General features: G+C 44.6%; 1 protein-coding gene across 1 annotated transcript in view; it reads left to right on the top strand.

Moving 5' to 3' along the window:
* Window positions 1–2406: 2406 nt before the first annotated feature.
* The window catches only part of MYO5A (myosin VA), a gene marked incomplete at both ends in the record, with an annotated part of 91006 nt that continues 66525 nt past the window's right edge, over window positions 2407–26887 (top strand). Inside the window, 4 exons of the mRNA XM_079541190.1 lie at window positions 2407–2433; window positions 17471–17581; window positions 19053–19233; window positions 25804–25948. Coding sequence (XP_079397316.1) covers window positions 2407–2433; window positions 17471–17581; window positions 19053–19233; window positions 25804–25948 — 464 coding nt within the window. The remainder of the gene's footprint in view (window positions 2434–17470; window positions 17582–19052; window positions 19234–25803; window positions 25949–26887) is intronic.

Here is a 26887-nt window from a genome sequence, read left to right as displayed (position 1 = left end):
GTGTGCAGTCACTGTGCTGGACATCCACCAGGCGGAAGGTGAAATTGCAGTAACGTGTTGTTTGATGGCTGGGGGCATTCTGTGGGCTGGAAAGAACAGACTGGGGATGGTGTAGAGCATGTGAGCAGGATGAATACGTTTTCACTGAAAGTGGAGTTAGACTGACTGTGTTGTCTGATCATTCCTCCTCTAGTAGCAGTGATACACCCCTTACAGATTCAAGTCTAGATATGTCTGAACATAGCAGGCACTGAAGCCTATTTTTCACACTGACTGGTGGGAAAAAAATAATGACAAAGCTTCTACCCACTTCAGACATAGGTGCTTTAAAACTGGGACTAGTACTTTTTGTTCTGATTTTGTCTGAAAAACAGATTTCAGTTGGCCTTAGTTTATTTTATTGGAGAATAACGTTGCTTTCAATAAAAGAAGTATGTTTGGGTAATGTATCAGCATCCCTAGGCAATAGTACAGAATAGCTGTTGACATTCCTGGTACAACAAGATCTGTAGAGTTGTTTCCTCAATAGAGTTGAAGAAGAAACATCAGTGCGAGTCTTCTTTGAGAGCATTTTTAAATGTGCAGTGCTTTCTTGGAATTGAACTCTGAGGCTGAAATTAGAGCCAAGTGAGAGCTGTGGGTCCTTCTGAACATCAGTTCTCAGGTGATGGTTTTAAGCCTCTGAAAGAATTTATGTAAGCTGTTGAAGACATCTATGTGATGTTCCAGAGCAATCTGCCTAGTAGAATTAGCAAGTTAACTGGGGCAAGATATCTGCATGGGAATTTCAAAAAGTCATATAATCATAGAATGGCCAATGGAGAATCTGCTCCTTATGCAAGGCATGATGTGACAACAGCCATGTAGGAAGGCTAACAGGTATGAGATGGGAACATCATTAAAATCTTACCATTAGATGCATGATGCAGGAGGTGCTTCTTGAAGTAACAAAGAAGCTATCAATCTATCTACATTACAATCAGGTTGTTTCTTGTCAACTCTCAGTGCTCCCTATTCCTGTCCTTAATGACAGGTGTGAAATCCAGCTTTATGCAAATTGTGTCAAATCATAGCGGATTTTGTATTCACACCTATTTTCTGCTGGTGCTTATAATTATGTTTTGCTCCTGAGCTCCAGCTGAGATGCAGTAATCACAGGCCAGGCAAACTCCTGAAATGAGTGTCTCTCATAGAATAGATGCTGTCCTGAAAAAGGGCATTGAGTATCAGATGTGGAGCAGCATACATAGGTGTGCTGTAGGATAGTCTTAGTTGCTCTGGAGCCTAAGTGATGTGTTCTTTTGTTATGTCTGGAAGCAGACTGATAGGTTTTAGTGTAGATCTCTCTTTCGCCACAGATGCACATGAAGAGCAGCTGTGCAAACTTCTTGGCCAAAAAGCTCATCCCTCACCTGCATGTCCATTCACAGGAACCAGTTATTGGTTTAACTGTGAAGATTGTACAGCTGCATCTAATACAAAGAACACAGGTAGGGCTCCATGTTTTCATCTTACTTGTCCTTATTTTTCCTTTGTCTCTCTCCCCGTGTCCTCTCTTTCAAGTAACAGTGAAGTACAGCCAGACCGCAGCAGTTGTTGGGAGTGCCTGCTGAGAGTCACGACTTTGTCTTCATTCCTGCAGTCACTTCTTGAGGCGTGATTTGGAGGACCCCATCTACCCCGCAGCCAGTTGTCTCTGTCTGCGTAGCAGGTCTGTCTGTCCCCTGTGACAGTCTGGGCAGGTTGCTGGGGAGTCCAGATCCCGGCGGAACGCAGAGCTGCTGCTGACGCGGCCGGGCTCTGCAGGGCTGTGGCGGTCACAGGTCAAAGCACTTCTGTGCCTGTGCGCGTTCCCAAAGGCGAAGGGCGCACATCAGAGCGCTGCAGTTCTGCCATCCCAAGGACCCGAGCTGCAACGCGGGCTGAGGGAAACCCATTAAGGGCTGATTAAGCGGAGGTGCTGCTCGCGTTCCCTTCCGACGAGGGAGCTGCATTTTCTGGAGACGTTTATTTCTCTCAGCCCCTCAGTTCGGAGCTGCGCGCGCCGCTCTGGGCCCAGAGCTCTTCAGCGTTCTGCCTACGAGCTGGGCGGTACTGTGCCCAGCTACGAGCAGCCGGCAGCGCCGGGCTGGGACAGGCCGCCCGGCCCCCTCGGCGCAGCCGGGTCCGGGGGCGGGCAGGGCAGGGCCGGGCCGGGCCGGGCCGGGCGCGGCTCTCCGGGCGCTCCGCACTCCGCCACCCGCCCGCCGGTGGGAGGCAGCGCCGCCCGCCCGCCGCGCTCCCACAATGCACAGAGCGGGGCCCCGCAGCCCGCCAGGTAGCAGCAACATGGCGCGCCGCGCCGCCGCCTGAGCATCCTCCCGCCACCGCCCGTCCGCCCGCCGCAGCGCGGCCGCGCCCCGCGCCATGGCCGCCTCCGAGCTGTACACCAAGGTAGGGCGGCGGCGGGCCGGGGGCGGCGGGGAGCGGCGGGGGGCCGGGCCGGGCCTCGCCTTAAGATGGACCCGGCGGCGCGGCCGAACCCGGGCTGAGCGCTGCGGGGGGTGGCGGCGTGCGCGTGCGGGGCCGAGCGCGGCGCCGTGCTGGCCGGCGTGCCGCCCGTCGGGGTGCGGCGCCGCGGGGTCGGGGCGGGGGCCGGCGGGGCTCCGGGGCGCTTTGCCGTGCGGAGCGGCGTTCGGTGCAGCCTCGCCCGCGGGATGACGCTGCGCCTTCGGTCGGCGTTCGGCGGCGGCTCGGCGCCCCGCGGGCTGCTCGTCCTGTGTCTGCGGCGGCCCGGCGGCCCGCGTCCCCGCGGGTCTTCGCGACGCGTCGGCACCGTGGCTCGGCCTGCGAGCGGGCAGCGGCTGGGCTCGTGTCCGTCCGGGGCTTTGTTTCCATCGCTCAGCCGCACCTGGTGCGGGAAGGCTGGGAAAAGCGGCCTGCGGAACAGGAGGGAGCACGGGGTCACCGGCCCCGAACGCCATGAGAATCTCCAACAGCTCTTTCGGGAAGCTGCTGAAGTCCACGTGCGGCCCTCTGAAGGCCATCGAGGTCCGTAGCCACCTGTACTGCACCACCAACCCATTCCCAGGGCGGGAGGTGCACGCCCTGCATCACGATGAGTGTCTGTGGGCATCTCCATTCCGTGTCTTGTGGACATTTATCTCTGTTAACTTTTTGCAAAAAGGGAAGAAAAATTCAGGTCAAAAGAGCAGTGGAGCTGCAGGGTTGTTCCCAAGCACTCAGTGGTGCTCAGCTTTATGAGGAGTAACTTTGGGAAGTTACTCTTGATTTCCCTCTCTGTGGAGGTTCTTACCATGACAGTTAAGATCTCTCATGAGGAGTTAATCAGAAGTATTTGTCTTTAATGTCAAACACTGACCTTGGATTCACTGCCCTGGACAGCTGAATGGCTCTGGGGCCACACTGTGCAGGGCAGGGCACAGGCTGCAGAAGCACGTCCCCCTGTTCTGCCTTCCCCAGACAGGGCCATGGTGCTGCTCTGTCAGGTTTGGTTCCTCCATAAGCAGTGGCAACAGAGCTCATTCTGGGTTGAGTGACACAGATGGTGGATGTAAGGTCATAGTGTGCAGAGGTAAGAAGAGCAAAAAAGTAAAATGCGTTCATCTTCTGAAAGCGGTGGTGCTGGATGACCGAGGACAGCAGAATTGCTCCTGTGCTTCCCTGTCGCACGAGGCTGTGCCTGTCCTCTTTAGAGCCATATGCAGGCACAGAAAGAGTGACTTTCACATCTTTTCTATGCTGGCAGGCGCAGCCGGGATTGTCATTCAGGACAGCTCCTTAAAGTACCAGAGCTTCCAATACAGCACCACACCCAGCACGTGGCGTTGGTGGCAAGTGTGCCTTGGTGGGTGCAGGAGGAAATGCATTTGCAGCACATCACTGCTGCCTGTGTGCTGAGTATGTGTCTTGGAGCAGCGTGCCGCCACCACCTGATCTTGCCCACTATCCACCATCCAGTGTGTGTGTGCCAGGTGTCACTGGTAGTGGCTGGGAAAATACATTAGTAGTGGGGATTGCTGTGCAAAGGGCTTGTTGGCATCTCTTGAAGTGTTGTCTCGGGGTGTCTGTCTGGACTCGGACCATGTAGCCAGCCTCGCTACTCTGCGTTGCTGGTAGTTAATCTGGACGTGTGAATTCAAGTTGGATGGAGAGCTGGCAAAGCTAATTGTGAGTAATGGCCTGAGCTGTGCTGTGCTGTGCATTGCCGCTCCCAGCAATGCTATGAATACAGGTTCTGCTGGGAGGTGTTACCATCAGTGTCTGTGCTCCATGGGCTGTGTCCCTGGCATTCTTAGTGTGTGTAGTGCCCCTGGGCTGTGTTGTCCTCCCACCGGAATGCTTTCAATGGCAGATCAGTAGTCCTTCAAAAGTAGTTTTCAAAAGTTTTGGAACTTAGGAAATCGAGTGGAATTGTAATGTGCTTCATTCTAATTCCTTTTTTTCCCTGATTTGAGTTGTTCTTGCTTTATGCTGTTTTCCTGCAGCCCACTGCTTTGCTATCTCAAGGTATTTCTGTGTCATTTTTGTGTGGCTGGGTTCAACATATTTATTTATTTACCAACTCATTTGTTCATTCACTTTGATCCCTGCTGCAATCCTCCCTTTCCAGTATCTTTCAAGTGAGCTCACCCAGTGTTGGTGACTACAGCAATGTCACTTCTGAGCCTTCCAGCAAGCAGCACCCAGTCTCCTTGTGGACCATAGGCGTGAGTGAGCTGAGCTCAGCAGCTGACCTCCGCTTCTGGTGAAGAAGTGGTTCCGTCTGAGGGTTTGTAGCATTGGGTTGACATAAGGAAGTGTTGGAGGGAACTGCATGGAACAAAAACCCACTGGTGTGGTTCCCAGCATTGCGAGAGTGCCTTTCTTGCTTACTGTGCTGTCTGCAGGCAGCTGCTTGGCTCTGAGGCCACAGCATTCCTAAAGCTCATCTCCCTCTTCAATGAGACTCATCGTTTAATCTCTACAGAATTAAAGACAGCATTTCTGCTATTGAAGTTGCTCATTGAGCGGGTTGAATTGGTTGAAGTCATAGAATCATCCCATATCACAGGATCTAGTTTTGGTGGTCTGTTCCTAATGGGATTAAAGAGATAAAAGCAAGAAGTGTCAGTAAACCCAACCGTGGGCAGTAAAGCCGCTGAGGGCAGAGTGGCACAGGGCCAGTGGCTGCAGGGTGCAGAGAAACCAGAACCCAGTGTGTACACATGGGACTCCATGCAACTCAGATTTTGTGACTTGAGCTTATGTTCCTGGAGTCATGACACCCGTGTGTGTCTGGGAACACACAACCAGGCACTCCTCATTGGGATGTTTGATTTGTGTGCTGGACACGTGGAGGTTATCTCTGGTCCAGTTCTGTGCTCCCCGGAGCGCAGCAGTGTTTACTGCCGTGGCAGTCAGGCTTCACTCTGCTGCGTTTGTACGGTGGGACCGGGGCCAAGGAGCAGCATGAGGACAGGCTGCTGCTGGTCAGTCATGGTGGTGATGAACTCAAGCAGTGCTATCTTGTGCTCTTCTCCGCTGCAACAGGGAAGAACTTCGTATTTTCCCTGAGAAATAGGTGGTTCTTGCTGCAGAAAATACAGTCTGGGTCAGAGGCAACCCGCATTTCTTGGGAGTTTCCTTTATGTCTGCAACTTTCACTGTTTCCTCTTCTGATGGTCTCTTAAGTCATTGCCATAGACTGTAGCCTCACTCATGGTACACCACAGATGTATATTTTTATCTCGGAGGGTGATGCTCCTTAGAATTTCAGTTTAAATCAGGTTTAAATCTGTACCAAAACTTTCAAGTAAGTGGGAATGCATCCGAAGGCACCCAAGCTGTGCTGAACTCAGGGTTCTTTGTACAGAGTTTTTTCCTCCCACTGGCTTCAATCTGAGCTGCAGGATGGAGTCTGATGGGATTGCTAAGGGCTCGTTTACCAATGCTAGCAGGAAGGCTTCCAGGGACTTTATGGGCAGAGCCCAGTGCCAGGGCCAACCTTTGTGTTTGCCTTTGCTTGGGACTGCATCATTTCCTCCATGTTCTCAGAATGCTTTGGCTTTGCTTAACCCAGGCCTTGCTTAACTCTGATCCTCCACAAAGCTTTATCTTTACTGGTGTGAGTAATCCTATTGCTTAATTTTACGCTTTGAAGTCAAGCCTGTGCATCTGCAAGGCTTTGACCTTCTATTTCCTCTTATTGCCGAGAAATAATTTTGCCATCATTTGCCTGCCCAGAATAATTGGTGCAGGAAAACAAAGGGAAGCATATGATGAGGATGCTTGCCTGTCAAGTTCCTGGTGTTAAACACTGTATATGCAATGTTGCACTAAGTTGTGACCTGCCTACTTAAAGCCCAGTTTTCACATCTAATGGGAAGCACATATTTTCAGGGAGATCTTCCACATTCTAGGCTCCTCACCATCTTGGGGAGATAAGGGGGCTGCCCATCTCCTCAGCATTGCCCTCTTGCTGCAGGCAGCAACCTGACACGCAGTGCTGGGTGAGGTGGGTCATCTGAGCTCCCCAGTGCTGCACATCTATTTTCCTTACTGGCATGGATTTGATTTCTTTGTCCCATTAGTGCGGGACAGTAGCATGTGCTGTCAGAGACATTCTTTGAGTAGCGGTGGCATGAAGCTACTCCAGGCTGGGGTAAAGCTTCTTAAAGTGTTAGGTGGAAAAGGAGATAAAAAGAAGATGAGCAGATATCAGTGAGAGGTCACCGCAGCGATGGTAGGTCTGAGGGAAACAATATCAGGACTGAGCTGGAGGACAAGCAGTCAAGATCATTCAGGTATGGTTGTCCGTAAAGCTCTCAGGTTAATTCACTTCAAATAAAACCTGCCACCAGTAATTAACAGGATAATTGGCTTGCTGAGTTCACTTAGCTCAGAGGAGACAACGGAGATGGCTGAGAGCAGACTCTTCCAGGCTGCCTATGCTTTAGTGTGATGAGAGTCTTGTTTTTAAAATTAAAGATAATGGCTAAAGCAGAACTGCTTTGAAGAGCTCTCATTCTTTCTTTATAGTAAGTAGTTACACAGGAGGAACATACGACTTGACTTGCCATGTTTCATAAGACTGCTCTGTGGTTAGATGCAAACTGCGTGCTTCTAGCCTACTTCTAAATATAGAAGAAGAGATGCTTATTTGAGGCATTAGCATCCCCATATGGACTTTTGTAAATGGCTGAAAAATCATGAAGTCTCACTGCAGTTATTTGCAGTGCCTTTGAATTCTTTCATTTGATTATCACAAGCTGAGAGAATTTTCAATTGCTCACTGACTGATGGGAGGACACTTTTTGTAGAGCTGGAGAGAGAAACTAAAATATTATGGGTCAGCCTAACAATGAGGGAATTCATTGCCCCAGCATGGCGTGTCACACGTTACCCTGCAGACTGCATGGGTTATTCATACATATCCTTAAAGCAGATGACCTCAGCTGTTTTGCTCAGGGAACCAGTGAGATTCTCAAGTTGCCTTATGAGTTACTGTGCAGCAGGACAAGAGAGACTGAAATATTTTCCATGGAGGTTAAGCCTATTTTGCTTGGAAAAGAAACAGCAATTGCCTTGGAAAGTGCTGAAAATCTGTGTCACAAGAGATACAAGATGGAAATAGATGGTCTAGAATATATGTATGTTAAAGTAAGTAGAATATGTTTTTTGTTTTATTGGTTTTAACAGAGGTGAAGATGACAATCTAATCATATAAGAGCTTATTAATAAGAGTTTAAAGTAAATAGAGTTTTGGTTTGTTGTCTGGAGATATGTAGGGAAGCCTATTTGCAAACATTTCAGACAATGATTTCATTTGTTTAGGATATTCTCCTTTAGAAAAATAAGAGAAGTAGTGGCAGAAGTTGTTCAGATTTGATGTCAGAGTGCATCTCTTTGTGCTAACAGTCATGAAATGGAAATACAAGGGCAGCATAAATGATGTACGAACAGTCAGCTATCAGTGCTTGCAGAGAAAAGTAGTGGAACATGCCTTTTTCTAAGGCTAAGTATGGTGCAGAAATCTAAGCTGTGGCATAGAAGGGCTGTGATTCCTCTCTCACCAGCACAGCCACATCTTATGTAGTTTCCCGTGCTGAGGCAGGCAGTGGTGCTGACTGTTCTGGGGCGTACGGCTGCGGCTGCCCAGGAGCTTCCTCCAGGCTCTCCTGTGCAGGCAGAAACGCCGTGGTTCCCCTCTGAGCACCTCTCAGCCCCACTGTGCCTGTTGGCCCCAGTTCTGCTTTCAGCTTCCCCAGCCCTGGTGGAGGACATCTGGCAGATGTCACCCTGCCCGCCGGCTCTGTGCTGAAGCATGTCGGGTTGCTCACACCATTTCTAGTTCCTCGTATGAAGACTTGCTATTAATTACCTATGGAAATATGGTGAGACTAAATATGGCTCCGTTAATGGGCTCGCTGACATCAGGTTGTGTTACAGTGTTGCAGCGAGGCATTGGTGGTGTAGACTGGGCTGCAATGGCCGAATTCTGCTCTGGGTTAGCTGAGTAAAACTGGTTTTCCCTGAGTAAAGTGGGCCAAGGCAGTGAAAGCTGTGTTTTAATATAATTGCATCTCAAGCTGGAGCTTCTGTACAGTCTAACAACAACAACAAAAACAAAAAACGGTTGCATGCTAACTGAATGCAGTGGTTTGCAGTCATTCATTTTTTGTTTTTAGAATGCCCAGCAGGTATTTTACGTTTCATGTGACTTTTCTCATGTGAAATCAGAAGGACTGATCCCAACCTTATTAAAAAATGCTCAGAAAAGTACAGCCTTGCCTACTGTCAGCATTTGTACCAAATGCCTTTCCTTCCCTTTTTGCTGCATGTCTCACAGGTAAGTCAGCAGTTGTCTGCATTCTGGATGCCTTTCAGATGAAAATGTTCACCTGTCTGTGCTGCTGTGTACCAGGTGATAAGCTATGGCTGTGCTGCTCCTCTCTCAATAACTCCTTGTCTCAAACTCCAGTGCCACAGCACAGCTCAGTGCATCTGCCTGATCAATGCAAGCATTATTTCTCCTTCCTGTCTGGGCGAGTACTAGATACACCAAATAATCTCATCGCAGAGATGCAGATGGCTCTCTGCTGAAGCACTGACACAGACAAAAGACAACGCTTCCTCTCTCAGTGCCGATGAACCTAAAATGGGCATCCAGCTGCAGTCAGCACTGGGAGCTCCAGCTTCCCGAGGCACAGCTTGGGTTGTGCAGTACACTGCATGAAATGGTGTGGTTCTCCTGCCTGCTGTAGGTGAGCCTTCCAAGAGCTTTGGGGAAAATCACTGAAAAAAGCTGCTGTAAGATAGTAGAGGAAATGAAATAAATGTTATATAAAAATCAGCATGTAAAAATTCGTAAGAGACATGATGGTCTTCCATGGTCTGGAGACAAGTGTGACATCATGCAACCTTTTCCTAATATTCCTTCTTCAATACAACGTGTTTCATTAGCTTAATATTCAGCTTTTCATTTGCCCTTAATTTTTTTGTGGCCGCTATTCTGTAACTCTTGTAACGTGTTTTTCAGGTTGGATGTTCTAGGAGGTATTTTAGGGCAGACTTGTAATTAACTTCTTTTTGAAATTGCCAGCATGTAATTCCTTGTTGGCCTTCATTTTGATGGCAGAGGTTGAGGTGCAATGCACTGCATACCTCTCAGTGTGGGTCTGAACCAAAAGTTCAGTTTTACCAGTGTCAGAACTCAGCAGTTTGCTGTTGCGTAGTTGGAGATAAGTGTCCCACTTCTTATCCATGTTTTTGATGAGATTATTGTGCTTATTCAGAAAGTTGGTTATGTGTTTATTTGTGCCTCAAGCAATGACCTAAACGTTCATGCTTCACTGGGAACAGTGTGGCCGTGCTGGGTTTCCAGTGTCTGCATGGACACTGCAGTTAGCTTTGTGTAACTGATAACACAACCTTAATTAAACATCAGGAACATCATGTGGTCAGACTCAAAATATACCAAAGCAGGACTGCGTGTGACTTCCCTGGGCTGTGTGGTGGTGTTCAGCTGTGTGTGCTGCTGGCACCACAACTGAATAATGCACAGACCAAGGCTTCAGAAGCAGCAGCTGGCTGAAGATGGCAGCTGCTGGAGGATGGGCAGCCAGGTGTGGAAGGAGAGCTGGGGAATAAAGCAAAGGCTGGTAAATGCTGCTACTGCATGCGGCACTTCAGAGGGTTTTTTGAATGGGCAACAGTTTGATAGCTAATATGTTGTGTGATGTAGCAATGACTAATTATGAACCAAATCTGTCTGTCCCTATGACATTAAAGAGAAGGTCAAGAACAGTCAATATGGAATTAGAAAGTAAAGCTTTTAAAGATGTAGAAAAGAGATAGATTCACTATTTTTCTATAGATTTGGCAGTGCAAATAAAGGTTTTCTGGTTTGATATCACTCCCAGTGTGTGGATTTCCAGGGGGATCATTTTATCTGGACTTTATCCGAAAGGTTGGTATAATTTTAATGTCTAAATTAATAAAAAAAAAAAAAAAAATTTTTGGTGAACAGAATTGCCCGTAGTCACATTCTTATATTGCCTGGGTTTGGGATTTAGCTTTTTTCTGGCATCACTTCAAAGTAAGGCAAAGTTTCATGTACACTGATGTAAGTTGAATTCATGTAAGTGGATGGACATTTCCCCAGTGGCTAACCAACAGTTTTAAATTGTACTGCAGTGGTTTTTCATAGGATACTCATAGTTAAGGCCCATTCTGGTTGTACCTTGGACCAAAGACATGCTTGACAAAGTAGGAGTTGTTACAAGTGACCAAGTCCTAAATACAAAGCATACTTTAAATAAATATTAAAAAAAAGACCTTTGGTAGAAGCAGTTTCCCTGAACGTAAGGAAGGGCGCAGTGTCTTACATCCATCAGGCCCTGTCTCTGCCGCAAGGAGAGCAGAGCTCAGCACTGCCCTCCGCTCCCTGTGAGGAGCTGCAGCCTGCTCAACCTGCTCTGGGCTGAGCAAAGCCAGGGACTCAGCCACTGCTCACACAGCACGCCCTGAGACCCTTCTCCATGTTCACAGCCCTCTGGTTGCTGGAGCTGTGGCACAAGGGCAGTGACTCCCTGCTGTGGTACGGCTGCTAGCTCGGGGCAGTTGTTTAGCGGAGAGGGAGATGCAGGCATAACGTGTTCACCTATGCATACAATTACATATTCATGCGTCAGCTTTTATTTCCACCTGGAGCAACCTTCAGAAGAGCCTGCTGTGCTGATTAGTTCTGCAGTGACACAGCCAAGCTGCCACCCTTGGTTTATGTGCCCCAACTGTTAGGTTGTTCTTTCTTAAATTCATCTCTGCAGTGACTGTGGTAGTTGAACACAAGGAAACCTCTGGCATTTATCAGTTCGTGGCTGTGCTGCTCTGTTCATTGGAGTTCACTCTTTGTTTGCACTTGTTCTTGAGGAGGAGAACTGCTGTTCTGCTGCGGTCTCTTTTTACATACAGGTCTGTCTCTGCGTTTGACCTTTACCAGCGTGGAGGTAACTCAGAGGCCTGGTTTGATGACTGAAACTTTTGGTGGCATTACTTGATGTTGTTGGTGACTCGTTTTCTACTTGTTTATCTCAGGATGAGTTTGTAAGTCACTCCCTGGGTGCATTAATAGTCACAGCGCAGCCGCCTGCGGACCCCAGAGCTCCCATCTGCCATGCTGGTCCCAGGGGCACCGCGTTGTCCCAGGGCTCTGTGGTACATTGTTTTTCCGTCCCTTTCCTAGTTCTGCTTATGTAACCATTAGGATGATGTCAACCTATGGAGTTCAGTGAAAGCTATATGTAAGAGCATCTCAAGATATCAGTGTAATTTGTTCTATAGGAAGAAGTCTCAGGCTATTTAAACTCAAAGACGCATCTTCTTTCAGCATTTTGAAATTGGCCTTAAAATGCGTTACAGCGCTGTCAGCAGAAGGAGCTGCTGGTCAGAATGATTCCTTCAGACACTGGAGTTTACCAGTGTAGCAGTCCTTGCTTATACAGAAGGGCTGACTATGCAGAGCATTACAAACAAGCTGTATGACAAGGCACCAGTGAGACCTGACCTTCTGTTTCATTTAATTTACTGATCTCATAAGGATAAAGCAGTAAAGTCCAATAAAAACTAAGAACTCTTTTCCTTATTTCCTGTCATAACCATGTGAGAGTAATGAGGTCTGGGAGGAAAGTGATGATTTCTTAGCCATAAGGCAACAAAGAACTGTTAGAATGCAGGACTGCTTATTCTCCCTGCAGGCCTGGGATGAGATCTGCAGAAGTTTCAAGCAAAAGTATTTAGCTGAATTCTCTTTCTCTGAGCCTTAAAAAATATGCAAAATATGTTTTAGATGTAAAAGAAAATTGATTGCATATTAATCAAGATATCTGCAGAGTTCACAGTTCTAAGAAACAGATATTAATAACAACTGAAAGTTTGGGGAACCTTGGGGAGATAAATTTCTCTTCCTGAGTTAGAGATTTATGTGGTAGCCTTTTAGTCTTCCTATTAGAAAAACAGCTTATGTGAAATTATTTGTCAGATAAAGCATTAATACAAATGGTCACAGATGTTCTCCCCACTATATATCATATTAATGTCTTTTTAAACTAATACATAATAAATATTAGATCTTAAACTGTATGAGAGGTGTAGAAATGGCTGTTGCTGAGCAGCGAGACGGAAAATACTCTCCATGCCAGAAGAATGCTGCTACTGCTAAGCAAATCAATAATTTTTGTTGTGATTCTCTTGGAAAGTTAATTATGCCATTTCCCTCAGGTCATAATAAGGATTTAGAGAAGCTGCTCAGAAATTTTGCATCCTGCTTGTCATGGAAGTGAAGTCTTTGGCTGCTTTCTGATCCTTCCTGGTTACCTGCCGTTTCTCTAAAAGGACAAAGTCTTGTCTTTCTTTTCATACTGCAGCCAGCTGCAACACTCTGTTACTAGAAATGCAGTGCTTCCTCAGGACTGTGTCTGTATGGGAGTACCGCAAAAAATCATACTGGTCTCAGCACTGGGGGAACTGGGACCTGCTGCTGCTTCCTGTGTTACCGATCAGGATCTCTGCATGGGATCTAGGCTGGTCAAGTTAAGACTTGTGTTTAAGCCTGTTACTCACCTAGACATGCATCTGCTTGTGCTGTTAGTACAAAAGGGAAAGTTGTTCTCAGTGGTTTTAGGTTCAGAATTGCCACCCGTGGTGTTGGCATTGTGAGATCATTGTAAGGCAGAATACAGGCTGAAAGCTAATTATTCCAGTCGCATCAATTGATGTTTTCAGAGCAATCCTACCCACAGCTCAGGAAATCCTATTCTAATAAGTAAGCATTTTGCATAGGTAAGCTCAACTGTTTCACCCAGCCTTTCACAGCTTTTGGACTGCCTTGTAGCTGTGCCTTGCTAACAGGCGCTTTTCCTTTTCCAGCCTTAATGATGCAGACTGTTCTCTCCAGGTGACCATGCTCAGAGTTAGCAGTAGGCTCATGCTGCATGAGTTTGGTCCAGTTTGGGCTGTTGCTATTCCATCAGTTTCCTCAGCTCGTGCTGCCGGTATCTCTTCAATCCAGACATTAACAAACTGCTTTATTTCTACCCAAAAATAAGGTCATTCTTGAAGGAGAGAGAGGTGATGTCTGTCTTAAGTTCTTCATGACTAGCACCTGAAAAGCTGTGGGTTTTAAGGCTGTCTGTTAATGAAAAACTCTGTCATCTTTGCTAAAGTGAAAGCCATAGGAGCTCAAGGGAGGTCATAAGGGCAGGTCTTAGGTGCTAGGGACACCTTTGTTGGGTTTAAATTTCTTGTTTCTTTTTGTTAGGTTATAGATCACCTTGTGAAGTCTTTCAGGGCACCTCAGAAGTGCTGCTGTGCTGGACAAATATCTGCATCTCCTGCTGTAATTGTGGTTATGCAGTGGAAGTGGAAAACCGACTGCTGAAGCCAGTGCTGGGCCGCTTGCATTTCTAATTCTCTTCTGTCAGCAATGTCAGTTTGTGCTTCAAGAGGTTAATATCTCAGAAGAGAAGCTTTCTGAGTCATATGGTCTCATTTGATAGATAATTGTTATAGTCTGCTGATTTCTTCATGTGATCTAAGATGAAATCATGAGGTATTACAGAACGCTGCAATTTTCTATTATACTTTCTTATTATATGAAATTCTGATAATCCAGTGAAATTTCTGAGCCGCCAGTGAGAAATGAATACGTTGCCCTGTTGTTTCTTCAGGGCCATCCTACCAGTAACTATCAGTGACACTGAGCCCCGCGTACTGCCTCACAGCACTTGTCCTTCCAGCACAGAGCATGGTGCTTTTGTTCGTCCCTGGGACTGTGTAGCTAATGGTGTTTGACGTCACTGCTGAGGCTGGAAGAGTCTAGGCAAGAAATGTAATTTTGACTTAACCCTGTTTATACGTATTCAGTAATTTCTTTTTCTTTCTGAACTCACGGCTATCTCATCAATGTGCCTTCTATTCATTCTGATAATTTCTGAAGCTAGTTTAGAGTAAGCAACAGCCGTATTTTCCTAAAACGTCATTCACTTACTTTCCTTGAGTCAGTCTAACTGTTATCTCCCTATCAACGTTTTCATCCTGGTTCATTGAGCACAATTTCAGTAAAGTTAATCTGATTCTTGCTGTCATTTTTTACTGCAATTTCGGTGTTATTTTTGGCTAGAAATTCCTACCCCTTTTTAGAAGATTGATTTGAAATTCATTGTCTCTAGAAGTTTATCGTGTTTTAGTCTTATTTTAATGTAGGCATAAGCTTGCTTTTGTATATTAGTCAATAAGGATGAATATTAGGCATACCAGAGCAAGGTACCCAGGTGCAGACCCAAGACCTAGATGACCTTGGTCCTGTTTCCACCAGTGACAATCCTTTGCTTTCTGCTTAGGCTTTGGAGCACACAAAAGACTTTATGGCAGTGGAATTTTACCATCAACTGATTGTGCAAAAGATAGAATGAAGATCTGATTTGGCAAACCATTCTGCTAAGTTGGTGAGGTGAGAAAGCTGGGAAATGATTCACTGCTTCTGATTAGGACTATCTCTCTCTTTACTCCTACTTGCTCCTTCTACCAGGTGTTTCTTTGGCAGCAATTTAAGGTTAGGCAGTGATGCTACAGCTTAGTGCTCTTAGGATGACTTTAATATCTGTGAGGTTGTGTCATGTGGAAGATTCGGCTGTCTCTAGTAACCCAGTTTCTATGGTGATCTGTTTTCTGCTTTCTCCTTCCTTTCTGCAGACAGTAGGAAATGTACAGTTTCAACTGAATAAATTAGAGGTGCCTATTTCATTCTGGCATAGATCACATAATTAGAAACTGCTGTGCAGCATTTGCTGCCTGAAGTTAACTTGGTATCTTACAAGACTGCTGCCTTTCTAAACTGGAAAACAGTGCATGACCAGTGTGCTGGCCCTTCTGTCCTGACTGTCTTTATAGCTTACCTCTTCTGTCTTACCTTTTCTTTGTTCCTGGTGGAAAACCACATTGTAGATGAGAAACTACTGCTTTAGCTGAGGAAGTAAGAAGTTGTAACAGTTGGGCCAAGTGCAGTCCATACACGTTTGGTCTTCAGCTGTGACTGATTGGGCGATGTCTTTGTGTTAAACTGACAGATTTCCCCAGGCTCTGGGGAATAGTTGTTGCTATTCATGTGGTTTCTATGGACTCAGTAGTGGCTACACCGTATGCTTAGGGTGAGGGGGAAATCCATCCCAACTCAGTAACGCTGCAACAGATACCAGCACTGAAGTGACAGCAATGATGGTGTCTTGGAAAGGAGCGAACACGCTGGATTTTGTGAGAGGAAATGCATTGGACTCAGCGGCTGACACCCAGCAGTTTAATGAACTGAAATGAGATGTCAAAGCCTGGTAATCAAAAGGGCTGCAGTATTTTTGCTGGATGTAGCAGTGCTGCCAGGGGCAGTGCAGCGTGGTACCTGCCTGGCTGCACCTGGGCATGCGCTGCCGCGCTCCTGCCCTGCAACAAGAAGGCAGTGCGAAGTTCGATTGCTAATCTGGAATGGAAGCTCCTTGTTTTAAATAGTTTCCTCCGGTTTCCTTTTTGCTGTAGTGCACGCGTACTGCGGGACTGAGTTTGTTTTCAAATGACAAAGAACTTACTAATGCTGATAACAAATTTAACTCTCAGAACCATCTTAACTCTTTTCAGTCCCATATCTGTCAGTCTTGGTGAGGTTCTTAATGCTCTGTCAAAAGAGAACTGGGGAGTACTGCAGCAGCTGGTGTCAGAATCACAGAAGTTGGATGGGACCTTTAAAGGCCATCTAGTCCAACTCCCCTGCAATGAGTAGGGACACCGACTGCTTCATGAGGTGCGCAGGGCCCCTCCAGCCTGACCTTGAATGTTTCCAAGGATGGGAAGCCTGTTCCAGTGCCTCACAACCCTTACTGTAAAAAAAACTTCATTTACCCAGTATAAATCTCCTCTCTTCTAATTTGAAACCATTTTCCCTTGTGCTGTCACAGCAGCCCCTGCCTTCTTTCTTACAGCCTCCCTGTAGATATTGACAGGCTGCTCTCAGGTCTCCATGAAGCCTTCTCTTCTGCAGGCTGCACAGCCCCGGCTCCCTCAGCCCTTCGTCACAGGGGAGGTGTTCCATCCCTTGGATCACTTTTGTGGCCCTTCTCTACACGTGGTCCAAGAGGTCCATGTCTCTCACATATCTCACATACTGAGAACTTCACAACTGATTTTTTTTTTTAAATTTCTTCTGGATGTTAAACATAAGCAATGGGAAAACGTGCTGCTGCTTTTTTTTTTTTTTTTTTTTTTTTTTTTTTTTTAATTTTGGACTTTTTTTTGTTTGGCTTGGTTTGTGTTCAAGGATGTTTCCTAAAAACCGTTGTTAGGCATTGTTCATTTCAGTTCACACCAAATGGAAGCCATCCAGATGAGCCACCCTTCTTTGTTGTGGCGTTCCCAGGGCTTAGCATTGGAGAACACAGCCAGGCAGCTGCATGAGTTTGGTACACGTGTAGCACTTCTAAGAGCCTGGCAGAGAGCAGCAAAGGCCATATCTTTGGCTTGGGTGAAAATGATCACAACAGGAATTAGACTTTTCTTCCCTATTGTTTGGAAGGACTTCAGAATCTTCTCAGAAGAGCTGCTTTTAAGTAATTTTTTTGGTAGCCAAGTTTTTGACCTCTGAACACATAGGTAGTTTATTTTGTTGATTTTCAGCAGTGAATGTGCGTCTTAAACATTATTTTATATAGGAAATAGCCTTTTCTTACTGCAGAAAGGCAATGAAGGCAATGCATACGTAGCTTTGTGTCAGCAGAATAACTTAGTCACTTCCTCTGTGCTAGTCAACATATCTTTTGCTTAAAGGTTTGGCTATAGAGAGATGTATTAAAAAAGGAAAAAAAAAACATTTTGGTATCATGTATGTTGATGATTTAATGATATTGCTTCAAGAAGTCACAGATCTTTTGCTGTTGTTTTTATGTTGCAGTATGCCAGGGTTTGGATTCCTGACCCAGAGGAGGTCTGGAAGTCAGCAGAACTTCTGAAAGATTATAAACCTGGAGATAAAGTTCTTCAGCTTCGACTTGAAGAGGGCAAGGTGGGTCTACTTGTTAAATCTGACCTTGTTCTTGGGAGACTGGTGTATCTAACACATGAAGCTATATTGTAAAACTGTAGCCCTATTTTTGTGTGTAGCCCTATTTATGTGCTATTATTCTTGACCACAGAGTTTGAGCATTACTTTTTGTGTGATTAATTATGTTTATTTACAGAATTCCATTTTGTCTAATTTTTTTGAAGTAACTAAGATAACAAAAATGTTGGTTGTATCCAGCTGCCTGTATGATTCAGTTACATATATGTATCTTTTTCTACTTACCCTGTTAAAGTATCAACCCTGGTTGATACTCCAGGGGGCCACAAGGAAAGTAGTGTTGCAGAAAGAAGTGGTGACTTTCAAGTTCAGCATTGCTATGAGAAAGTTAATATCAATAGGATGGGGCAAGGATTAAGAGCATTGCCAGAATGGTGCGAAATGCAGCATGGAGAAGGGATGACATCTCTCTGAAAAGATCACTTCTTTGCAGTGAAGGCCTGTTTGTATTTTCTTATGCCATTTGAATGGTTATTTAATGTCAGTGTATAATGGAAGTGGTCCTTCAGGTCTTCTCATAGAAAATAAAGATCTGCAGTAATCCAAAGATTTATTTTTAATTTCTTTTCTTTCTACCAGTGGGCAGCTTACATGCCTTTTTCAGATGGAGGTCTACATAGCAATTAAGTAAAATGAACAGATTATATGTATAGAGTAGGTCCTAAGTTAAAACACTTTAATTGAATGAATTTCATTCATTGACTCACTCACATCTCTGATATGGCAAACCGAGCAGAACCTTTTCAATCAGGCAAGGTCTGTTTTGCTCCACCCTCCACATTCCAGACTGTGCAGTGGTGCTGCACACTTGTGTATTGAATGTAGTAGAATGCAGATGTTTGCCAGTCATTGTGCTGGGACAAGAGAATGTCAGGTAAATAAAGTGCTGTTTCCTCCAGAGACAGATGCAGCTAAAATATCTACGTTAGAGATTAATTTGCATAAATCTGTGTGAATTATAAGTAACTTTTTTTTTTCAGTTTGTGTTTTCATAGAATTCCTGTCCTTGCCAGCATTCCTGTGTAATGTTGTTGTATATATGGCTGGCTGTAGGCTGATGGAAAATTATTTCCTCTGTCCTGCTCAAGAGGAGAATAATATGGAAAACTAATTAGATTTGTGATAAAACACATTTCAGTTTATTTAATAAAAAGGTTTGGCAGCAAAAACAAGGCATTTGTTTAAGTAATAGTTTAAAAGGATGAAATACATTTATTATTGCCTATTGCTTGTAGAAAACCCCTTTGGGAATTTTTTAATGATACTTTTGGAGAACCCAAATCACCAGACCATGCAAGTGTTATCTTGTGTTTTTATACCTTGTGGATCTTTTGCTGGGAAGAATGGTGGGAGGGGTTGAATGAAGGGATCTAAACAGCAGTTCTTTCAACACGTGCTTCTATTTAATTTTCAGGACCTAGAATATTGCCTCGATCCGAAGACTAAGGAACTCCCCCCACTGCGAAACCCTGACATCCTTGTTGGAGAAAATGATCTCACTGCACTCAGTTATCTCCATGAACCCGCTGTTCTACACAACCTCAAAGTTCGATTTATAGACTCTAAACTCATTTATACCTATTGTGGCAAGTATTGTGTCTTTTTATCCTGTAATCTTCACAGAGACTGCAGCAGACAGGAAAAGTTTGTTATTGATATTTGTACTTCTAACTTAGTGGTAGGGTAGGTTGGGCTGTTCTTGTGGAAGTCCCTTTTTTTATGTGGTCAGTAAGCACGTCAAGTAGGCTTGAAATTATTAAGGCTCAAAGAAAACTGACTTCACTTTATGTTCTTCTAGCTTCCCAGTGGGCTCTGTTTATAAAATTTTAGCCATGGACAATTTTAGCCATGGGATTCCTTGCTGACTGTTGTTCCCCTTAGGCATGTGTAGATAGGCATAGGCTGGAGGAGAGCTTCACACGCTGAGGATGTAGGAGGTTAGCCTTGCTGTTTGATGGATTTATTGCTTCCTGCCTTTGATTGCCTCCATCTGTACTGAGCTGCCATATCTGTGCTGAAGATACCCTTTTATTTTCCTTTTTGTTTTTTCTAGTCAGTAGAACTATGAGAGTGCATTTGTAACAGTGCGCGAGCTATTGCTTGTCCATTCACAAGCATGAATAGTGTGAATTTTAAAAATACTTTTTAGCTCACAGTAGATGTTACCTAAAACTGTAATCGCCTGTAACATTTTCATACAGCCAAACTGTGGGGAAGTTACTTCGTTGTAGGTACAAAATTGTAGCTGAGTTGTCTGTTTTAAGGATGCATTGATAGATAATTTAGGCTTAATGCTTTTGGCTTGTGTGCATGTGTTTCTTTTAAATTTTAGTTTTTAGTCAAAATACATTTTTAACTTTTTAATGTAGCCATTATATTATAAACAGCCTGTTAACTTTTTGAATATTTCTTTAGTTTGCTTATTTTTTGGACGCTGTGCTAGTACATAAGGAGCAGTTTAAGTCATTAGGGTTTTGTTGTCATTTGTTGGTTGTTTTTTTTTTGTTTTTGTTTTTTACATTTAGGTCTGAGTAAAAGAAAACATAATATGATGATGTGATTCCTGGAAATCAAATACTAAAAATTTCCTTCTTGTGATTGTCTGATTAAAAGAAAGACACATTCTTCCCATACATGTAGTCAAATCACTATTTGCATATTCATCAGAGCTCAGTTTGTGCCAGCAGAAAACATACCCCATGATTTCTTTTTAAGTATACAATTTAGCGTTGTTTCTAATCAAGTGTTTGTAGGACAGTTCCAGTTCTTATTACCATGTGCCAGCGGTTATTGAGCCCTCTCCATGTTACCATACCTTAGACTTGCTATTTATGATTTCCTTGTGCTTTGCACTCTTTGCAGACTGTAGAGTAGACTTTCGCAAAGCTGCGGATGTCGTGTTGCAGGATGGCCCTTGACAGATAGCAGCAAATCGTGCCTGCTGGTATCTGCAGTAGAAATTTCTATTTTGCATTATAAGGCCTTGTTCTGTCCTGGTCTGCAGGTGGAATGTACCATGTGTCAGATTTCCCTGTTCTGGATATTCTTACAGTTCCACTATGGTGAGGCATGTGGGGAATGAAGGCAAGCAGCGTGTTGGGCACTTCATGGTGGCCAGAGCACAAGCATTAGTGTTGTGCTACATTTTGCTCACACCAGCAGTTCTCAACCTGCGGGGCCCAGCAGAGTGCATCTGTTCCCAATCCTGCTCTGAGCAGTGCCTGGACCATGCAGGCCTGAATCTGACTTTGCCTCCCTCTGCTTGCAGGCAGCCTTCATTCACATAAGTTTGGGAGATGATGCATACCTATATCTCATCCTGTCACACAGTTAGAGCGTGACCACAGGCACCAGATGGTTTAGGCTAGAAGAGACCTCTGGAATTCTTCCAGGAAGCTCCCTTCTTAAAAACAGATCTGACGAGACTGAGTTGCTCAGGGCTTTGACTAGAGACACCACAGCCAGTCTGGGCAGCCCCTTCTAAGGGGGTGTGTTTTAATCCCCAGACTTCTCAGCTTCCCCATCTTGGATATAGTCCACATGTCTGTCCCAAGTGCCTCCATGGCAAAGCTCCTGACAGGGGAGTGTTCAGTGAAAGGGCTTTTGTGTAACTGGAGTCTCACAACCCGACCTTGTAAATAGTTTCCAGTGTGGTGTCTGCAAGTACAGCCATGCCTGTCCTGTGAGACAGTCTGCCCGGTTTGTGTTTTGTTTGCTTCTAAACATGGATTATGTTTAGTGTTCTGTAAAGGAGTGTGTTGTCTGCTGGTTTTGTTTTCTGTTTGACAGGTTGTTTTTATGTTTGTCCTAGTGCTGCTTTGGTTGTGGGTATGGCTGATGTTACACAGTTTCAAAGCTAGAGGGCTTTTAGCAGCTTATGGAATTCATTGATTTGGGATTGCTGAGCTTGATCAGCCCTTCTGCTTCCCAATAAGTGATGCTTCTGTGAAATGCACGCTGGGTGAATTAGAAATACGTAGACTGTGCACTGTGGCAATTTCAGCTGGTCACAGTGCAGGTGAGTGAGTTCTTATACCAACTGGGGGACCGAAGAGTACAGTATGGCATGCATTTGTTGTCTTGGGTGGTAGACATATATACATTGCAGTGTAAGCTAAGTAAAATAAAGCTAGTGTGTTAGCCTTTGAAAACCTGATCCTTTGGCCAAGGACATTCACGTTACAAATCACTATCAATTTCTGTCCTAAGTATGTGTTATTTGCCTTCTTCAAAAGATTATTGTCTTAGAGTTCTGCTCACAGAAGGAATTGCATGTGCCTCCTTATTCTGGTTCAGACATTAGTCAGGTCAGGTTAGGTTAAATACTCAGTGAAGGTGATTTGAGCTAACCCAGTTGATTTAGCCAGAAGGAGATTAGAAAACACATTAATCCACCAAGAGAGTTATGGTAACGCTATTCCCAACCAGCAGAACTAGGCTGGGAAAGGATGGATTTCCATGGCCCCAGAAATTAATTCGATTATTCTTTTCTTAGAGTAATAGGTTGAATGGATATTAAATTCTTTATAATTTCACTTTGAGGTAACCCAGACTTTTAAACAGAAGAACTCCTGATTTCTTAATTTCAAGGCCAGCCTGTCACCAGAAATCCAGAGCTGATTTATTGTTTTGTTTTGCTGTTGAGAATATGAAATGAAGAGTTCATGACAGAAGCTGAAGGGTTATAAGGAAAAATAAATGGACAACGTGCTATGACTGTGATCAAAACTCAGTAAATATTCCTGGCTAGTTCAGATGTATAAATACTGCCTGGTACGAAGGACAGCAAACTTTGACAAGTTAGTAAGTGTTTGCATTAATATCTGGTTTAACCACAGATGGTGAATACATTCAAAATGAAAGAATTGACCACATTTATTTCAGATGTATGTAAGAAGAATGGCAGAAAGTAACAAAAAGTAATAAAATTTCATGTGACTGCAGGAATGAAAGCACACACAATGTGGGAAGGGCCATGATATTTCTTATAAGAACAGCAGTACCGTTCAGTGGAGGTAAAAATAAGTTATGTATGAATTATTCAGAATTATTATCCTGGGAGGTTGACTGGTTTAAAAGTTCCCATAGAAAGCACATAATTCCTGCCTTGCTTGTTTTGGTTATTTCCAGATGGTAGTAACTTGTTGATTTCGCAAGCCACTACTGCAATTAAGTGCTTTAATGTGTTGGAGATTTGTCATGGAGGTGCAGTCTTGAATTCAAGGGTTCATTTTTACCAGTGCAGCCAGAAGCAGGAGGGAATTGTCTGAAGTTTTGCACGGCTTTTTTAATGTCTCTTTGAATACATGTGCAAGCTTGAGAAGGCTTTAGAAGCCCATCCATCACAGCCTCAGTGCTAACGGCTGTTGGCAGCCAGCCTGTTGGCATGGGGTGGGCTGAGTTGTCTAACACGTCTCTTTTTCTCCATGGCAAGTCATGGAGTCATAGGCTCATAGAAGCATTCGAGTTGGAAGGGAGCATTAAAGGTCACCCAGCCTACCTGCCCTATAATGAACAGTCCCAGAAGGACTCCTCAGTTGCAGCTGTGCTATGCACACTTTGGTAATAAGCAGCACTGCACAGAAGTGCTGACAAACATTGGCTGTGTGGTGTGAGTATCGGAACAAGTGCTGGTGAATTAGCAGACCTGGCTAATTAGCTGAGCGAGGCACACGCATCCACTCCCACGGGAGCACTGCTGCAGAGAGCCTCATCCGGCCCTCAGCTCCAGAGCTAAACCTGCAGTTCTGCTGCTGGAGAGCCAGCTTAGTGGCTTGGACTGAGCGCAGGTAAAATGCAGTAGCTCCTCATCGCTGTGCCTGGCAGCTCATTATTGGTGAAATCAGGAATCGTAACGTGGCTCACGTTCAGTGCTGAAGCAGCCTGGGAATCCTGAGGCTGTGTGACTCCACACGTGCCACTGAGGTATGCTGAAAAGAAAGGATTTAGTGTTCTGTGTGCAGGCAGATCCCTATGGAGCATCAGGGTCCAGAGGTGCTTCCCAGTTGTTTATACTGCAGAATTCCTGCTGACAGCATCAGCGGGGCCCTGGAACACCACCACTTCCCAGTGTTTGCCCTTACAGCCATCATTTGTAGCCTCTCTGATGTTCCAGACTGAGCTCACCTGACTTTGATCTGCAGCCTGTCCTGATCCACACACGCTGCCATCTTTGTGCTGCAGACACGTTAGGGATGTTAGATCCTGTGGCAGTCCAGGCTGCAGCTGCTGGTTTGGCAGCTGTTGCCTGCTGCTCTCCTGCCCCAGCCTAACTCCATGAGGCCAAGGGATGTGGCTGGTCATGCCAGAGCAGCTCTGAGCACCTTGGGTTGCTCGCAGGCCCTGTTCCAGCCCCCAGCTCTGACTCCTGCTGCTGACTTACACCCCCAGCTGCTGACTCCCAGTGTAGCTGATGGGCACTGCAGTGTCTGCCAGCACTGAGCTCCTGTATTCCTGTATTCCCACCCCCCTTTTATTTTTTGGCTTGTCATTACAGCATTACACTTGGCACACATTTTTACAGCGACTTTTGAGTTACTGAGTCATTTGGGTGAAGTCATTTGGTGGAAAAACACTGGCACTGGTTGGATAGGCGTGCCCAGACGTGTAACTGCCCTTATATTTGAGGAAATAAATGAAGATTTCTCCAGTCTCTTTGTGAAAAGTGTTCTGTTGTTGTTTAATGTTTTTGCTACGGTCGGTGCTTGATTTATAAATACATGAAAGGATTTGAAAATGGGATGATACTCCCAGCAGCAGAGGCAGATTACAGATGCTTTCACTTCCCTTCTCCCAGCTCTGCATGGAAAGTTCCTGAGATAGAAATCACAGCACTAATCTGCACATAGCAGGGAGCTGGGTGCCCTGAGGAAGTGTGCGCCTGCATGAATTTCTAGGTAAATTTAGAAATGCACTGAATGCTTTGGAAATGCTTACAGCACACATACTGAGGGATACGTTGTCCAAGGAGCGTCGATTGCATGCTTGCTGCAGACTTTATGCAGCCACAAGAACCTTGAAATACAAATGTAAGAAGAGATTCTATTTTTAAAGTTAGCTGCAGTTAACATTAGTTTCTTTTTGTTTTTGTTTTTTTTTTTCTTCTGCTTATATCACATGTTAAGGTGAGGAAGAATGGCCATGTCAAGAAAGCAGATTTTGCCTGGAATGACCAGGTCTCACGTGTCCATGGTCAGTGATTTCACCTCTGTGTGGAGTAAATAAGAAGTGTTCCCTGCCCATAGTAAATACTGCAGAAAAGAAGAGTATCAGTAGTCTTCATTCAGACCCTCCCTGGGGGCAGAGAAATCCTCTTTTCTTGTGGAAAAGAAAATTGGACCAAGGCCACTTCAGATCTCACTTTGTGGATAGGAAAGATGTACAGATTAAGACTGAGCTTTTCTGTAAAAGAGGAGGGGATTGGAGGTGGTCTGTTTTGGGAGAGCAAAAGGATGGTGTGAATTTAGAAATGCTGTAGTGATGATTGGCATAAAAAGATTGGAAAACTAGAAGATGGAAGGAGAGGTAGTTTCACATACAGACATACAACGTGAAGATCTTGTGGTGCCTTCTAGAGGTGTAGTTAATTTCCTGACTCGACTGCATGCCTCTGTGTGTCAGCCCCATGTGATGTATTTTTTGGCCCCTGTCAGAAGTGTCCTGCAGGCAGGAGGTTGTTCCTGCTGCCTGTTAAAGCCATCCAGGTCACACTATGGCTCTACTTTGTTGTTTGTATTAAAAGCTGTCCTGGGTTCAGCTCCTGAAAGGTTAACACACTGTACATAACAAAATGCTCGTGAGGCCTTTTAGCAGCTATAGTTCACCAATCCAGGTACTTTTACAGTTAAAGAAAGGGGAACATTGATAAGGCATCGTACTCATACTGTATGTATTAGGAGCTGTCCCTGATGTATGCCCTGAAGTAGGATAGAAGGAAACTCATTCTAGCTTTTGTACGCGAAGCTGAGGTCAGACTAAATATCTAAATTTCTATCAGACTAAATTTCTATTATTTAGAAATCAACAATATAAAGTGTGCGGGTTATTCTTCTCTAGTTAATATTTTTAGAAAAGTTAGAGCAATAGTTGATGTTAAACCCATTCTTGTTTTATTTTACTTTGGGACAACTATTGCTAACTCCCTTTGTTTCATTGTCTTGGTTTAGGTATCGTCTTAGTGGCCATCAACCCTTATGAACAACTGCCTATCTATGGCGAGGATATCATCAATGCGTACAGTGGCCAAAACATGGGGGATATGGATCCACATATCTTTGCAGTGGCAGAAGAGGCATACAAGCAAATGGCCAGGTTTGTAGACCACATGAGTTTTGAATTCATGGATTTTATGAAAGGAATGAGATTTAAAACTTCTGGCCGACAGACTTCTCGTTAATTTATGACTCATGAAGTATTTTCAGGATCTGTTTTTTATCCAGTGTTCAGTGCATTTCACAAGAGGGTAAGTTGTCCAAGTTAGTGAATATTAAAATGTTACAAATGCCCTGGAGATCCTGGCTGCTGACAGGTAACAGGAATAGCTGTGGATCTCTTTAGGATTTAGGTCTAAAATTAGCATGGTGCTTTATAGGATTATGTAGTTTTAACTTGATTAGCAAACTGTGGAGGTAGTTTTTAATCATTAGTGGATTTTTAAAGAGAAAAATGCAAGATTTTTAATTGTTTTGTATTTGGATAACTGACAACAGAAAGAAAAATCACTGGGCTTACGGATGCTATATGCTGTTACAGACTGCTAGTTCTATTAGCAGAGTCCCAACAATGTAATCTGCTTTTGACTGCTATTGACTAGAATTAAGAGGGAGGAAAAGGCTGAATGCACAGTGTGTGCCCCAAAACAATGTCTCTAAGGACACTGTAACAGCTGTGCAGGAAGTCCTCATTTCCTTAATTATTGCATGAAAACAAACTTGTCACCCAAGGAAAGTTGTTGTTGGAAACTGTTCTTCCCCTTCACCCCAGTAACCTGTCAGTTTGAGAAGCTTTTTGAAATATTTAGTTTCTAGAATGATCCTTTTGGGCTACCATGTGGTTTTTGGTTAGCAAAATGGGCACAGGTATCCTCATTGTTTAGCTATAAGCTATCCATACAGTTTTCCTTGTTGATAATACAGCCCATGATCAAATTAACCTGGTAAAATGTTTGAATTAACTGTAGTGGACCTGCAGAAGGGGGAGCAAGGGAGAGATGGGCTGAAAATGATGAAACGTTCAGCTTTGCAATTAGGT

Source organism: Tetrao urogallus, assembly GCF_951394365.1.
Source record: "Tetrao urogallus genome assembly, chromosome: 11".
NCBI classification, from domain to species: Eukaryota; Metazoa; Chordata; class Aves; order Galliformes; family Phasianidae; genus Tetrao; species Tetrao urogallus.
Note: the sequence above shows the minus strand (reverse complement) of the source record. Positions and strands in the feature narration are given on the sequence as shown.